Genomic DNA, 15103 nt, shown 5'->3' on the forward strand with positions numbered 1-15103 from the left:
TACCATCCCGAGGACATAAAACATCCTTAGGACCTCCTGACTCCTGGGATCAGTCGATGGGCTGAGCCTCTCTTCCCCCCCCATTGGGACGCCTTTGGGTGAGATCTGAATATTTGCTTATAAATCTCTATAGAGTCTTTGATCCTTTTAACGCGTTTATTTCTAGGCTGCACACCTAGAACACCTAGAACCCACACCTAGAACCCACACCTAGAACCCACACCTAGAACCCACACCTAGAACCCACACCTAGAACCCACACCTAGAACCCACACCTAGAACCCCTGTAACACCTGTGTATTTCATGCATACTAGCTTGCTTTTGCAGATAGTCACTATCACCGGCAATCCAAAAGAACCTGATTATCTGTTGCTGTAATAAACCATACTTGATTGCATTGTGATAGCTCTCATTAATGCAACTAGGGTGAGGGTGGTTATCCGTGATAGTTCAGTGTTCTGAATCTAACCAGACCCCCAGACGGTTAATGCATTGTTGGTGAATGTCTGAGCGGACCCCCAGGTGGTTATTACGTTTTTGGTGAATGTCTGAACGGACCCCCAGTTTTGGTGAATGTCCGACTGGTTCAGTACTCTGAATCCAACCGGGCCCATAACAGTTAATCAGCTACACCCCTTTAACGCGACACCATGGGAAGAGGATATCCATATTTAATCTAAAGATGGCAACAGGCTGGGGAGGGCGTATGGAAATGCATTTTAGGATAGGGTTAGAAATCAAAATCATCATGATCCCTGAACGCTTTTACATCCTTCCATGTGGTTAGGATGCTGTCTGCCTTGCTTCAAATAAATCAAAGACATAGAATGAGCTGATGTCTGGTCTTCCGCTGCATCTCTTGAAATATGCAGATCAAATGATGCCCACCTCTATGAGATGATAGTTTCCAAGGTGGAGTGGCCTCTAGATTGTGTTGAAGCATTTCCCTTTTACTTGTGACTTCAACTCAGAAAATGGAGAGATGTCTGAATAACAAATTTGTCATAACAAACATTTTCTGTAAGTGCCAAGTCTCCTACTAAATTGCTTACATTTTCTTTCCATGGAGTAATTTTTGAATAGAGATAAGTCAGCTATTTTGTTTGTCAGTACTAATTTGAAAAAGCTAAGTTCATTATGCTTCAAAAAGCCTTAGATATAACAGACCAGCTCCAGATGACATTGCATCAGTGTCTTGATGCGACACTGGGAAAGATGGATATCCTTGTGGATTTCCATTTGAACTCCCCATTTCATCTTACTCTCTCCCAGTTGTTTAAAATTCTTTCAGGCTAAGAAAAATGCATAAACACAATTCCATTCCACTGATCTTAAAATATGTAGGAAGGTCCCTATAGCGCTTTTCTTCCTCATTAGAGATAGTCTCAGCTTCTTCAGCCTCTCCTGATAATGAAGATTTTCAGTGACAATAATGTCCCCATTTCTGTCCTACACTGCATGTTCTTCATCCTTCTTCATGGACGATTCCAGTGCTGCAATGACTGTAGCTATATACTGCTTTAGAAAGTGTTTAGCAATTACAGTAATGGTATCGTTTGGGGAAGCTGATAATCAAATTTCTGCTGCAGGAGGTTTTTGCCTCTTGTTCCTTCAAGTTCTAAGAAATTCAGTAACAGCTTTGTCCTGTTTCTAATTTATTCCTTATTCCATTTCACTCTTGTTTCTGATGAAACAACCCCTCACAATCTGATATGAGTGAAAGGCAACACAGCATCAAAAGAAATGCTTGGCTGCCAAGCAAAAGACAAAATGTACCAGTGGGGTGCTGTGCATCGGCACTGCTTCCAGGAGGCAGCCGTCTTCCAGATCTTGCCCTCAGAGAGAACACAACCAAAATGTTTTAATGAAGAATACTGGCAGTTGGCTACAAGAAACCACACTTACTCCTTCTGCAACACCATTTGGACTCGCATCACTTGTGCATGTTAAAGGGTGTTTGGATTCCTGTCCTGCCCTTCCAGCCTTGACCTGCCTACCCCGGCCTCCCGTGGTCCCTGTGCAACTCCAGAGGGGAACTGTTGGGTATTGCTTCCCCCTGCCATGTATATCAACCGAAGCATTCATTTTCCAATGAGCTTTCCAGTTGTATTGGCACAACTTTGGGGTGGTGGGAGAGAGCAGAGATACTGGAGTGAAAAAGAGTGACTGGAGGCAACAAACTTCCCAGCTGGTTTCGCTGCCTAACTAAACACGTAGAAGTGAACCTGGGACTAGCTTTGAGTTAGCTGAGCAGCAGCCCTGGTGAGCTAGAGCGCAGCGCAGTCACCTGCACAGCTTCTGTTCCACAAGTGGGCTCTGCAGCCTGCGCTGGTTTGGTGCCATGACAACACTGCCTGTGGTACCTGCAAGAGCGAGTTTAAATATAGTTTATCCGCGGTCTCAGTGAGCTCTGGTCTGTGCAGTGCAGGCAAACAGCAAGATATAATTACGGAGTATTCAAGTCGGAAGCTAAACACTCTGTTAAGGGCGCCTTTCTTTCACTTGCACAGTCCCTTTTACAGCTATCTCTAGGGCCTGTTGACTTCAATCCACTTGTTTTCAAAACATGCCTGCAGGGCAGGGAAGCAGCCCTGTCCGTGTCCTGTAGAGTGAGATCTGAAAAGCACCAGGTGTGGAAACTTGTTCGCTTTGCAAGCAGCAAGAAAGGTTTGGAGCTTTACTGCTCCCATTTACAGCTCCCACCTGTTTGAGGGCACTCAGAGATCCACAGCTGAGCTGATGGGCTGTGGCTCTTCATTCTTCAGCACAATGCTGGGCAGCTGATGGAGGTGGCCTGAGCTATTCTGACTTGCATGTAAGGTAGACCGGGAACAGAAGTATTTTCTGCCCTACAGCCTGGACAACAGAGGCAATAGCCTCCAACTGACAAGTGCTGGTGGTTGTTGTGGGGTGAAGCAGTGCCCTGAAATGCCAGGTACAGGAGGTTCAGGCTAGGGGGTTGTTGTGGAGCAGTGTTAATGCATGTCATCCTTGATCACTAAGCTTCCTTTCTCCTTCAAGAAGATTATCCTTCCCTCTGGAATCCTTGTCAGTGTTGTAACTATGAAAGTACAGATATTCAAAATTAGTGTAAATGTACAAGTGAGAGTGGTTTTCTACTCTAAAATCTAACTGTATTTACATAATTGGGTTATGGTCACAAAAGAGGAACTGAAAAATTCACCCTGCAATGATAGAAATGTCAGAGATCCCCTCACCCACACATCGGCCAGAAGTTCCCTTGAATTAATTGTGCAGGCACAGAGCACACACTGAGATTGAAGCCAGCTATGAGGAGGCTGCTCTGAAAAAGCAGTGGTGTTTTTTTGTTGTTGATGGTGTTTGGTTGGTTTTTGTTTGTTTGTTTTAAACCCAGTCACTTCGGAGATCTGAGTCAGAGTTTACTGCATACATTAGGTTGCCAGCCCTTGCGTCAGGTAACCGGGATGTAGGTGAGATGAGCTGCTGGAAATTTCACAGCCTCTTAGGTAAAGTTTGCACCTATCAAACGGTGATGTGGGATCACAGCCAAGGCCCTCTTGGTGTTTCAAAAATGCCAGTCAGTGTAATACATGGATAGTGACAGAGAGCTTAAGCTTTATTAAGCCACTAATTTGAAGGAAAAGGAAAGACTGCTTTTTGTTAACTGTGAGACAGAAGCCATTGTTTGAATGGTAGGAGATTTGCCTCTGAGATATGCTGAAGTGATCTTTTTTTATCAGGAGCTGCTGTGCACTCGTCCTTGACAGGAAGGGCAAGCTGAGCAAACAGGGCAGAGGACGAGCATGTGAGGTGGCCGCGGGGGAGCCAGCAGCAGGGACAGAGCTGCTCCGACTGCTCGAAAATCTCTTCAGCAACTGGGCAGGGGCTGAAAGCACAAAGACAAGATTATGTTGTGAAGATGCTTCCTCACAGAGGAGTCTGGGTTATTTCTGTTTCAGTATCGCTTCCTTCACACCTCTTGTATTGCTATGATACAGGATTAACATCGAAAAGTCTGGAGAAACTTCAGACTTCCCAGAGCATGGCCCAAGGAGTAGCCAATGCTCTGTTGTCCATAGCTGCATTCAGTTTAGAGTTTGCTTGCTGTGAATGTACCTTTTTTAAAAGCTTTTTTGCTTTGTTGTAATTTAAGAACAATCCTTCCAATGTCTCTATTGTCAAGTATGTGCTGAGATGTATGGGTATTTCTGCCAGTATGGTCTTTCCATCGCAACTTGAAGCTATGGAATGTGCAAGAGTGGTCCTTAACTTTATTCCTATTCAGAAGTGGAAAAGGAGGCAGTGACAACAAAGAAAATTTTCGTTTTCCTTCTAAAACCCCACCAGTTTGAACAGTCTTTTGCTGAGTTTCCTGATGTGGCTGTTTGCATTCTTTTGTGAATTCAGACTGACTGTTAGCAGCCTCCAAATAAAACATGGTTATATGAAGATTTACCTTGGCTGTATTCTTGCTTGGCTACACGACACGCATGGCAGCTAACTGGTTCAGCTCATGCTACATGCCTTTTTCCAGCAGCTGCTTCCTATCCAGGCTCACTGCTGCCCAAATTAGCAAGATTGGTGCTTTAGCTCAAGAAGTAGGAGATTTAGTTCTGGTGTTTGTGTCAGTGATCAATGAAGCCAGGAAGCTGCATTTACAAAGTGTTCAAAGGCCCTTTTATTCTGAGAGAATCAAATCCAGGCTTCTGTTAAATGCAGTAAAGTCTCCCATCATTAAAACATTGAGGCTGCAAGTTTGGCCACAAAAATGTTGCAGTAATGCAGTTGGTATTCAGTCCTTTCTGTCAACATTGCCAAGTCTGCCTTTTATTTATTTATTAATTTTCACAAGTCTCATGTCTTTCATGCATTCCTTAAAGCCTCAGTGTTTACAGCGTGCAGTTTACAGTGTTTACTCATCTGAGAATCTCAGCTTCCAGTTTTTAAAGATCTGCTACTAGCCCTCGTGGACAGGGAGGAAGCAGAAACCTGATAAGACTGATCCTCACAAGCAAAACCAGAAGGCTTGTAAAAGAAGAAAAAAATTAGAAAGTCAAATCATGATTTTTAAGAGGATCTCATGAACTTGGGCTCTCATTTATGTGCCTCAAGTGCCTGAAGTAGACGGTACTAATGATCGCCTGGGTCAGGCCACGACTCAAGTGCAGAGGTGCTATTAGAGAGCCAGAGAACACAGCAGCACTGCAATGGGTTGGGGGAGGAATCCTCTTTCCATTTATTATATTCCTGTTTTACCTTCGCAGCCTGAGTCTTGCATTGTGCACCCAGTTTACTGTGTGTTTCATAAAGGCCAGAGGACTCATCCTGGTGCTCTGAAAATGCTTAGCCCATCTCTGGCTGGATTTACTGTACAGGAAGAGCAAATGGTTGCTTAGGAAAGCACGGTATTTAATGAGAGAGCTGGCCTGGACATTTTTTCAAACAAACAAATAAAAGCCAGCAACTCTCAGTCTGGCACTGACTGTTCTGTTCTGTTTGGTGCGTTACCGCATTGTCTTCCATATCCCTTTTTTTTTTTATTTCTTTGTTATAGAATTTCACAACCCATGGCCTGGATACTGCAATTCCTGGAGGAATGCACAGCATAATGGATACTGCATGATCACAAAATAGTTCACGTTCTACAGACTTTTAGCAAAAATGATGCATCGTGGCTGTTTCCCAATTTTCCCTGCTTCAGTGCTTTTTTTTTTTTTTTTTTTTTTTTTTTTTTTTTTTTTGGTGAAATTCCTTCAGCTTCTCCTCAAAGGGACTACCCAGTGAGAGGAGTGAGAGGAAGTGCAACCTTTCTCCGCCCAGCAGCAAAAATGGCTTTGGTGCACTTCCCGCTTTCATGACACCTCCGTAACACAGCACAGCAGCCAAAACAGGCAGTATGTTCTTCCCCGTTCTTCAGGAAGGGGAAGCGGGATGCAGAGATGTGAAGTGCCCCACAGCAGGCGCCCAGGGAAGGGCACAAATCCCACCGCCCCCACCACAGCCAGGGGAAGGATCTTTGGTTGCAGGCTGGGTGGTTTTGTCGGGCTGCTAGGGCTGGAGGAGCTGCAAGGGAGCTCCTGATGTTATGGTGTGGTGGGAGGAACTACAAGAGAGAGAACTCCTCAAATTATGGTGTGGTGGGAGTAACTACAAGGAAACTCCTGATGTTAGAGTGTGGTGGGAGTAACTACAAAGGAACTCAACGGTGTGATAGGTGTAACTACAAGGGGATCAAGTTATGGTGTGATGGGAGTAACTACAAGGAAACTCCTGATGTTACAGTGTGGTGGGAAGAACTACAAGAGAGAGAATTCCTCAAATTATGGTGTGGTGGGAGTAACTACAAGGAAACTCTTGATGTTATGGTGTGGTGGGAATAACTACAAAGGAACTCAACAGTGTGATAGGTGTAACTACAAGGGAATCAAGTTATGGTGCGATGGGAGTTAACTACAGAAGAACTCTAAGTTTTGGTGTTTTATTTTATTTTTCACAAACACATTGAGGATGACGACCTCAATGTTTATTAAGAAAAAAAGGCGCCTAAGGCGTCCTGCTGAGGAGGGGACACCCTGCAGGCCGCGTCCCCCGCCCTCCAGCAGCATCGCCCTCAGCTGCGGCAGGGAGTGAGGCGGCCGCGGCCCCACCTGGGCCCGGGCCCTTCCCGAGTGGCCCTGCCTGGTCCCTCCGGGTCCCCAACCGGCCCCGTTCCTGTTCCCGGTCCCGGCCCCAGCTGCCGGGCGCAGGCGCGGTGCTCCCCGGCCGCCCGTGCCCCCCGCCCCGTCGCAGGGCTGACGCGGCGGCGCCGGCGCAGGGCGCTCGGGCCCGGCGGGGCGGAGCGGAGCGGAGCCGGGAGCCGAGGCCTTGGTGGCGGAGGCCGGGATGCGGCGGGAGGCACCGGCGGGCAGAGGTGAGGCGAGGCCGGGCTGCGGGGAGCCCGGAGCGGCTCAGCCCCGCTGGGTTCGCGGCGCTGGGGCCGGCCCCGCGGTGCTGGGGGGAAGGGAGGCGGAGGCCCGGCAGAGCCCTCGGGGCGCTGGGGGAGGAGGGCGGCTGCGGGACGGGGCTCGGGGTGAGGCTGTTTCATCCCGTAGCGGCCCCTGGGCACAGCCCCTGCCCCCGGGCTTCGGTTTCAGCCCTGCCCTCCCCGCCGCCATCGCCTCAGCAAACCCGCTCCGGTCCACAGGCTTGGAGCTGTGAGGAGGAGCCGGTCGCCCTTGGGAGAAGCCTCACCTTCGCTCTTACCTGTCCGTGCATCGCTAAAAATTCATTTTCTTCACCAAGCCGGGGGGAGATGTCTTTAACACTGGCAAAGATGTGCGTGTGTTTTAAGGAGAGGCTCGGGGAAAAAGTCAGGGAGACCCCACACACGTGCTGGGACCTTGGCTGAAATGCCAGTTCCCGTCCCCTTCACGAGGCTCGGGTGAAAAAGCCTGGTGGGTTTATTTCAGCCGCTGCTGTGCTCCCGCTTTGCAGGGGTGTTCAGGAAGGAGAGGACGAGGTTTGAGTGATGTTTCTTTAGAATCCACCTGAAAACTGAAGATTAAAAACGTCCTCGTGCCTTGTTTGTGCAAAAGTAACCTTGGACTCTTTAATTTTGCTCTTTCATCATCCTGGGTTTTGACAGTATTGCTCTTAAGTGCTACTTTATCTGACATGCGTATCTCCGCTAATCTAGTTTTACCTAAAGGAGGATGTTGCCATAAATAAACTTAAAAAAAAAAAAAAAAATCTTGCCAGGAATAAATTTAGCAGGTGTGTAGCCAATTGGGTGAGATTGTGGGGTAGTTCCCGAAAGCTGTGGTTCAGGGAAGGGAAGAGAAGAGACCAAACCAACCGTGAGCACTGAAGCCTTGCGGTGGCTGCCTATGACAACGGGTCACCAGCTCCATCCACGCCCTGCCCTGCCCCACCGGGAGCTGGTCAGCTTGGACTTTGGCAACTTCTGCACGGCCCTGCGTTAATACGTTAGGTTTTGTCAAAGTGTGTTACCCCGGAGCTCGTTTCACCTCTGGGACAAAACTGACTGTTTGGATAGCAGTCACCAAAATGTGCTGAGCGGGTCAGAACAGAAAGCAGGGAGGGGATAGTTCCCGGTGCTGTGAACCCGCATTGCTTCTGCGTGTGGTAACTGAGCCATTTCAGGCTTCCTGACCGTACCAGCTCACTTCTGGCCTCGCCGTGGTTTCGAGAGACGCTCTGCCCAGCTTCCTCTCTCTCTTTCCAGCGCTGGATGCCGGTGGGGGAGGGAGGGCACCTTGCGCAGCTCTCCAGCTCCGGCTGCTCTCCTTCCTATTCATCGCCTGTCCTTGAGAGCCTGCCCCACATCTCCCCGGGGAAAAGCTGGGCTCGCGGAGTGCCTGAAGGAGCCGCAGCCTCCTGTGGCAGCAGGCGGTGCCTGAGTTACTCGTGCCCACGCAAAGCAGCGCGCCCAAGGCTGTTGGCCTTGTTTACCTTACTGATGCTCTTCAAAACAAGCCTACACTCTGAATTGTTGTCTACGCTTTGAATAGCAATACCAGGAGTTAGCAAGCTGCCTGTGACTGAGTTACCTGCTACACGTGCCTCCATCTGATGCTCGCTGCCACCTACACCCCTCGCAGCTGTGCTGCTGGAGCTGTGTGCACGGACAGAAGGTTCCCCTGCTCTGCTGCTTCAGGTGGCAGCGAGAAGCCTTTGGTTAGAGGGCTGGTAGCAGCAGTGCCTGGGGCTGCCTTTCCTGTTTGTGTTTGTGCCTTTTAGGTAAAACCTGGACTTTCTAAAACTGCCAAGGATTAATTAGTAGTTAAACTGCAACAGGTTTAAAACTGCCGAAGGATGTGAACGTGTAGGATCCTTCCCAGTATCTGATTTCACTCGAGGCTGCAACCATATAAGTTGCAAATGGAGTGTGCTGTTAATTGCTCTCATGAAAATGTAACACAGATCTGTGTTACTGAGTGTAGGATCAAGGGCCTTTCATCCCGCTTTGTGCAGGTGTTCAGGGAGCTTTAGGCCAGTTTTATGTCACGTTGACATAAAGTTATGCTCTCTTGTAGCTTACCAAGAGCTTTTGGGATAATTCTCTGTTCTGAAAACTGAAGTACTGAGGGGCTCCCAAGTCTGTTTTTAAAAGTTGTGAGCGCAGGGCACGTGTGTAACCAGAGTCCACCATCGGTACAGAGCTGGAGCTGTTCGGGATTGTCCTCATGTAGTGCAAAAGAGATTGTGCCTTGTTACAGTTAATCATTTGCAGATGGTATGCCAGGCACAGCTGAAAGGGTGAGGACTAACGACAGTCAATTTCTTACACTTATTGTCTTTGGAAGATACACAGCTGGGGATTTTCTGGATTTGAGACTCTGCTGGTATGGACTTGGCAGCATCCCTGTGTAGCGAAGGTGTGGCTTTTCCTAGCCAAATGACTCATCTGATGGTGAAAGGGTCCTGAATTCTGAGGTTCTTCACCTGTGCCAGTGTATGAGGCAAAGAAGTGACTTCTTCAGGTCCTTAAACTTCGGGAGGTGCTTGCTTTGTTTTGGGTCTTGCATCGTTTGTTTCAGTTGCTTTCCTAGCAGAGCGCTTTGAAGCTGTGCTTTTGCCTTGCTGGTTTACATTGCCAAGTAAAATCAGTAATACTCTCGTAGCACTGACGGAAAGTACGTTCGTCAAGCAGCACCTTTTAATGAAATATTTGCGGATGGATTATCTTTTGTCACTCGAAGTAATACAGCTATTAGCAAAGTGAACTGTTTCAGCTCCTAGGACTGGGATTAACTGCTCCTCGGAGGCCTTTGCTTTAAAGGAATCCAAACTCCACATTGATTGTGTTTGAAAAAGGAGACGGGATGGCAGGAAAAGTTTGCTTGTGTAAAATGGCATAATCAGACTCTTCTCCCTGTTTTTAGGCAGAATCTTTTTCACACAGCTTTAAATGTAGAGAAATTGGTGTCTGCATCACAGAGAAGCATGAAATGTTTTTAATCATCTGAGCTGTAATGTCAAGCATTTCTTTAACAATCTCAGTTATAACGCGAAGCAGAGGAACAGGTGGGCAGAGGAGCTTCCCTGAGGTCTGTCTTTGTTGCAGTTTAAGGCTTGATTTCGTGACACTAATACATAAATGAGCCATTTCGATTGCTTTTGCAATTGATTGCACTGAACCTGTGGCACCGCTGTTGCCTCACAATGCAAGTTTGCCTCGGGTTCTTTTTGTTGCCAGGGCTTATCTTTGCTAGGATCTAGCCGAGTATTTTTCCCACATGGGTAAAACAATGGCAGCTGTAGGCATTTCGGCCCTGAGTAATCCCCGAGCTGCCCAGAAAGCCAGCAGCTGCTCAGCCTGCCTCTGCACCTGAGGTGGTGTCTGGAGGGGATGCTTCTCGTTGGACTCTGCTGTGAGAGACAAAGGAAGGATGCAGAGACCCCAAACCCTTCAAGAGTGTTCTTAAAAACCAGCAGGTATGTTACTGGGTGAGTGCACGTGTTACTGAGACTGAGAAGCCGTGGCACGGGCATCTCCATGTGCTGGGCTCTTCCTGGAGTGCTCGAGACTCACGGCGCCAGCAGGAGCCCCTCGTATATGTGGCGCTGTTGGGTTCGCAGTGATCTCGCTGGGTTGGTTTGCTTCACCTGGGAAGTGTGGCTGGAATAAGCTGTCCTCGCAAGAACGTGGTTTGGCGGGTGCTCGCTGGGGCAACTTGAATGTTTTGTAGGTAACGTGCACGATCGGCAGACGTGTGGAGTTTGTGGCGTAAAAGCAGGCGTGAACTGGATCTGGTGTGGAGTAATAAGCAAGTGCTCGAAGAGCAAGTGTGAGAAAATGGGCTGGATGGAATGTTATGTCCTGATTTTTTCTATGATAACGAAATTGTGTGGTGATTAGCAGGGTTACAAAAGAGCTAGGCACCATTGCGGCATTCACGCCATGACGCTGTGCACATCAGGTCCTGCACATCACATCGCTGTCAGCAGAGGTAGCCTGCTTCTGCCTGGAGTTGCAGGTAGCGACTTCTGACTGCTTTGTGTGGTGGGAATGCCTCACCTGAGTCCTAAATGATGTCCTTTATCCCCATGGCCTTCCTGTTACCCTCCCACCCCTCCACAAAAATAAACAAACTAAAAAATTGTCACCTCCTGTTTACATATGAGATTAGTAGGGTGAAAAAATGAAGAGCTTCTCAAGCTTGACTTTAAATACCTGTTTTTGCAGGTGCCTGGCATTCCTATTCACCTCTAAGTCCAAGTGTTAACGCTTTATTTCCATGGATAAGCTGCTTTCTTCTCAGCTAGACAGCACATGCATGTCATGCTTGAGGTAGATGTGGCTATGGAAAAAACTTGTAATAACAGTCTGCAAGTCAGCATCAGGGGGTTAGAGGAGGGGAGGGCAAAGTCCATTTCTGGACTTGAGAAAAACACAAACTGTACTAAAATACAGGACACGATGTACTTGGTTGGGCTGCAGCAGCTCGCATGCACCATCCCGTAGCGTGTCTGGCTGATGCCTTCCCCTTCGGGATACTTCCACCTTCGAGTTAATGCTTTTAGCCTATTAACTGGGTGCCGTGCAGGGAGGATGAATATATATTGCCTTGCAGGCTTTACGCTCCCGTGCAGTGGGAGATAGATCCTTACTGCACACGCCGAGACGCGGGTTTTTATTGGGAAGGGTATTTTAAGGTGATTAACTGGAGTTCTGCTTGGTTAGTGCAGAGATACACCCGGCTGTAGCAGCCGATGGCTTTGCTGTCTGCTGGAGCGTGCTGTTCCTGTAAACACCAAGGAACCACTTCAAAGAGGGAGCTGTGCCCTTCTTCGTGGAGTCAGAGCAGGAGAATTTCTGGGGTGGCAGCACGGACCCTGCCGGTCCCTTACGGGAAGGATTTGTGTGAGTGTGCCAAGTGTCCTCAGAGTGCTGCTGGCTTTTGTTGCACAAGTCAGTGTTTGTGCAAGGGGATGGAGTCAGGTACCTGCACGCACTTGTTGGCTAACGTGGACTTCAGAATTGTGTTTTGGAAAAGCCTTTTGAGGAAAGTTAGTTAATTGTGCCTGCTCTGCAACGTGGGTACTGAACGAGGCTTAACCTCAGGCCAGAGTCAGAAATTACATTTGGGAGTGTGGGCTGGGTGGGGATTACCTCTTTATTGCTTTACCTCAAGGGAAGGTAAATGAGGAGAGGCTGTTTACACACGAGCCATTGAAATTATTGCCTTTTTTTTTTTTTTTTCCCTCTTTTGCTGTGAGTGAGAATGTCCTCGGGAACGTGGGACAGTGTTTGGAGGACGGGTGGAATTTTAGATAGGCTTGTTGCCTGAGGAATGTGCCTGGGTGTTTTGCTATTATGTTACAGTCCAGATAACTCTGAATTCATTTCCCTTATTCTTTCAGCTGATTTTCAAGATCATAATGCAGCAGAAAAATGAAAAAACACAGAAGAAATTTGCTTCTGAAAAGAAGTCAGTTGCTGGCCCAGTCTAGAAGGTGCACCACTGGATTTGGGGAGCTTGGGAAATGCTGCTTCCAAAGGCCATTTTTCCTAGCTAAGAAGAAAAGACAGAGTGCTCAGCTAATTGTGAGCTTAAATCACGACAAACTGTACGGAAGCCTGCAGTGCAAAAGGAAGGCTCTTGAGCTCCCAAGCAGGTTGGCTCCTGATGTGCATCTAAATGCAGAAATTTATCAAAAACCTGCTGTAGACCCATAGAGCTTTCCTTACAAAAATACCAAGGGCAGAAAGATCCTGTCCCTATCAGAGAGCTGAAAGCCCATCTGGAGAAGCGGTAAGAAAACTCAACAATGAATCCTTTCAGAGTGAAGATCCCTTGAACAAAGAATTAGAAACTGGCGCTACTCTTAATAGCATCTCTGGCAATATCCATTATGTCTCATGTGGTACACAGCATGGTGCTGAATTACCTGTAAAGAAAGGTGGCTCTGTATATAGCGTGGAAGAAAGCAATAATGGTGTGGGCAACACAGTCCTGGTAGTTTTCAACAACTATAAAAGGAAATGCTGTTGCAAAAGGAGTGGAATGGAACTTGTGGCCCCTTGACAACCAGAAAGAGGTCCAAATTTAGCCATAATACTGTAAAAAAGAGATCTTTATTTATGATGCATAAGAAACTTTCTATGGTTAAATTTCGGTATAGAATTAGAAAATCCCCAGAACTTCGAGCAAGAGGCAAAACCTGCAAACTGAGAAAAATCAAGCCGAGGTGGGTGGAGAAAGTTACAAGGGACCATCGAGAGACGTTCCAGCGGGATTTCGAAGGTGGATTGTGTAGTTGGTTTTCCTACTGGAAATCTAAAAGTGACCGTCTTTGGAACCGGTACAGCCTATCAGATATGAACAATAATACACCCAAATCTGCAGGCGAGGAGAAGGAAGTACGTGCACCTGAGACCTGCTGTGTGCAGGATGTGTTGCCGTGTGCCCAGCTGGGTTCTGAGGAGCCGGGATCCGCGGGGCAGGATGGTGCTGCTGCTGCTGTGCTGCCCGCACCGCCTGCTGGAGCCTCTCCGGAGGCAGGGACCTTGCCTGGTGTGGAGACGGCTGAGGTTCTGGCAGAGGATCATTCCTCTGACACGTTGATCTCTGTGACAGGCAAGGAAATGGCTGTTTCGGGTCAAGATGATGCAGAGCCAAGTGAAATTATAGGTGTGGAAGGACTGCTGCTGCTACAGTCCTCCTTGCAGGATTCTGCTGTCAGTGACAATTTTGCAAATGGACCTTCCTCCATGGAGCTGGCACAAAATGAGGACAACTCTAGCCAAATGGAAGTGGAGGGCTCCTTAAACCTGGACGTTTTTAGTGCAAAGTTACTCGATCACCCGTACTGTAAAAGTCCTCTTGAGGAGCCTTCCCCGGAAAGCACAGGACTGAAATCAGGAACTCAGAAGGGAGGCAAAAGGAACAGTCAGAAAGCTTCTGGGGTGGCCGACGAGCAGTTGGCAACGTGGCTTTGTGGTATACCTTTTACACATCTTTGGGCTCCCGGGAGTTGCTGAAAACTGCTGGATGCCTCGTGGAGTTCACATGTTGCTTTCATTCCTTTATTGAAATAGAGCCTTGTTTTGCATTGTAAAAGGCACTTAGCATAACGCTCAATGAAATGAGGCTTTAGAGGGGAGAACTGCATGAGGGCCAAATTAATGCTTATCTGATAAGCTGTTTGTGAGGGATAGGTGGATAATGCCTCTGCTTTTCATTTAGAGAATGCAATGTAATTGAATTGGAATCTTTGTGGAAAATCGTTGGTAGACACTTTACATGTCTCTTATCATGTGGTTTCAGAAGATGATACAGGGTTGAAACTTCCAATTTTTTTAAATGGTTGTTAATTATTGTTCCTAACTTGGTATTTGAAAACCCTTAGTGTTCTAATACTTCCTTCTGGTGTTTTTCACTTACCTTTTGCTCTGTCTGAAACTAACTCATGTAATTTCATTAACCCAGGTTTTAAGAGCCAAGTATTGGTCATTGTCAAGTGGTTTTCCCCATGATTGTTTGTGAAGTAGGTTGAATGAATCTTCTTAAAGAACATTTTTCTAAAAAGGCAGAACTAGTCTCTCTGGAGCAGAGGCTTAGTAGAAAGGCTTTGGGATTTTTTTAGGCAGTGCTGAGCGTGCAGTATTTGATAGTTTCTAACGTGGATCATGGTAAAAATAGCAATTGGTGTCTTAGCTATGTATACCGGCATACTATGCACATAGTAAGGAGTAGCAAAGTAAGGTGATGTGCCACCTACTACCTTTAGTACAGTGTTCAAGTTCAGCAGGCTTCTGATGCCTGAAGTCCTCCTTTGGAGAAGCAGGCTTTGTAAATTCCCACAAACCTGCAGCTAGTGTCAGCTAGTGTTAAAGGGACTGCTTCAAGTTTGACGTGCTCTCATTTTTCTGCCCTCCTTTTTATCCTTGCCTAGCACTCTGCCTTTCCCTCCCCTGCAAATGTGCAAGTGAATCCCTAAAGCACAACGCGAAGAAGGACACTTTGGACCTCAGAACGTGATTTAGCTTTCCTTACCTGCAAGTTAGTGTGGGATTTTCTCTGACTGACTTCACGTGATCCAGCGAGGACCAGGCATTGTTTAAAAAACTGAGGAAAATCTGTGGTGCCACAGCAAGCAGACCACTTCTGCAAC

General features: G+C 47.4%; 1 protein-coding gene and 1 long non-coding RNA gene across 7 annotated transcripts in view; both read left to right on the plus strand.

Moving 5' to 3' along the window:
• Positions 1–2274: 2274 nt before the first annotated feature.
• Positions 2275–4438, plus strand: LOC137860952 (uncharacterized). Its single transcript, XR_011099273.1, has 2 exons — positions 2275–2936; positions 3724–4438. It is a non-coding gene; the product is annotated as an uncharacterized lncRNA (long non-coding RNA).
• A 2317-nt stretch (positions 4439–6755) lies between these two features.
• The window catches only part of SENP5 (SUMO specific peptidase 5), a 64497-nt gene continuing 56149 nt past the window's right edge, over positions 6756–15103 (plus strand). For 4 of the 6 annotated variants that reach the window (XR_011099271.1, XR_011099272.1, XM_068691816.1 and 1 more), the window contains exons 1-2: positions 6756–6893; positions 12350–13929. Coding sequence is in view for 4 of the 6 variants with exons in the window: in XM_068691816.1 (XP_068547917.1) it covers positions 12972–13929 (958 nt within the window). In the remaining 2 variants the exon portion in view is untranslated. Of the gene's footprint in view, positions 6894–11669; positions 11850–12349; positions 13930–15103 lie in introns of all 6 variants that reach the window. The other 2 variants (XM_068691817.1, XM_068691818.1) reach the window with 2 other exon arrangements.

This window comes from Anas acuta, chromosome 9 (genome assembly GCF_963932015.1).
Source record: "Anas acuta chromosome 9, bAnaAcu1.1, whole genome shotgun sequence".
Lineage (NCBI taxonomy): Eukaryota > Metazoa > Chordata > Aves > Anseriformes > Anatidae > Anas > Anas acuta.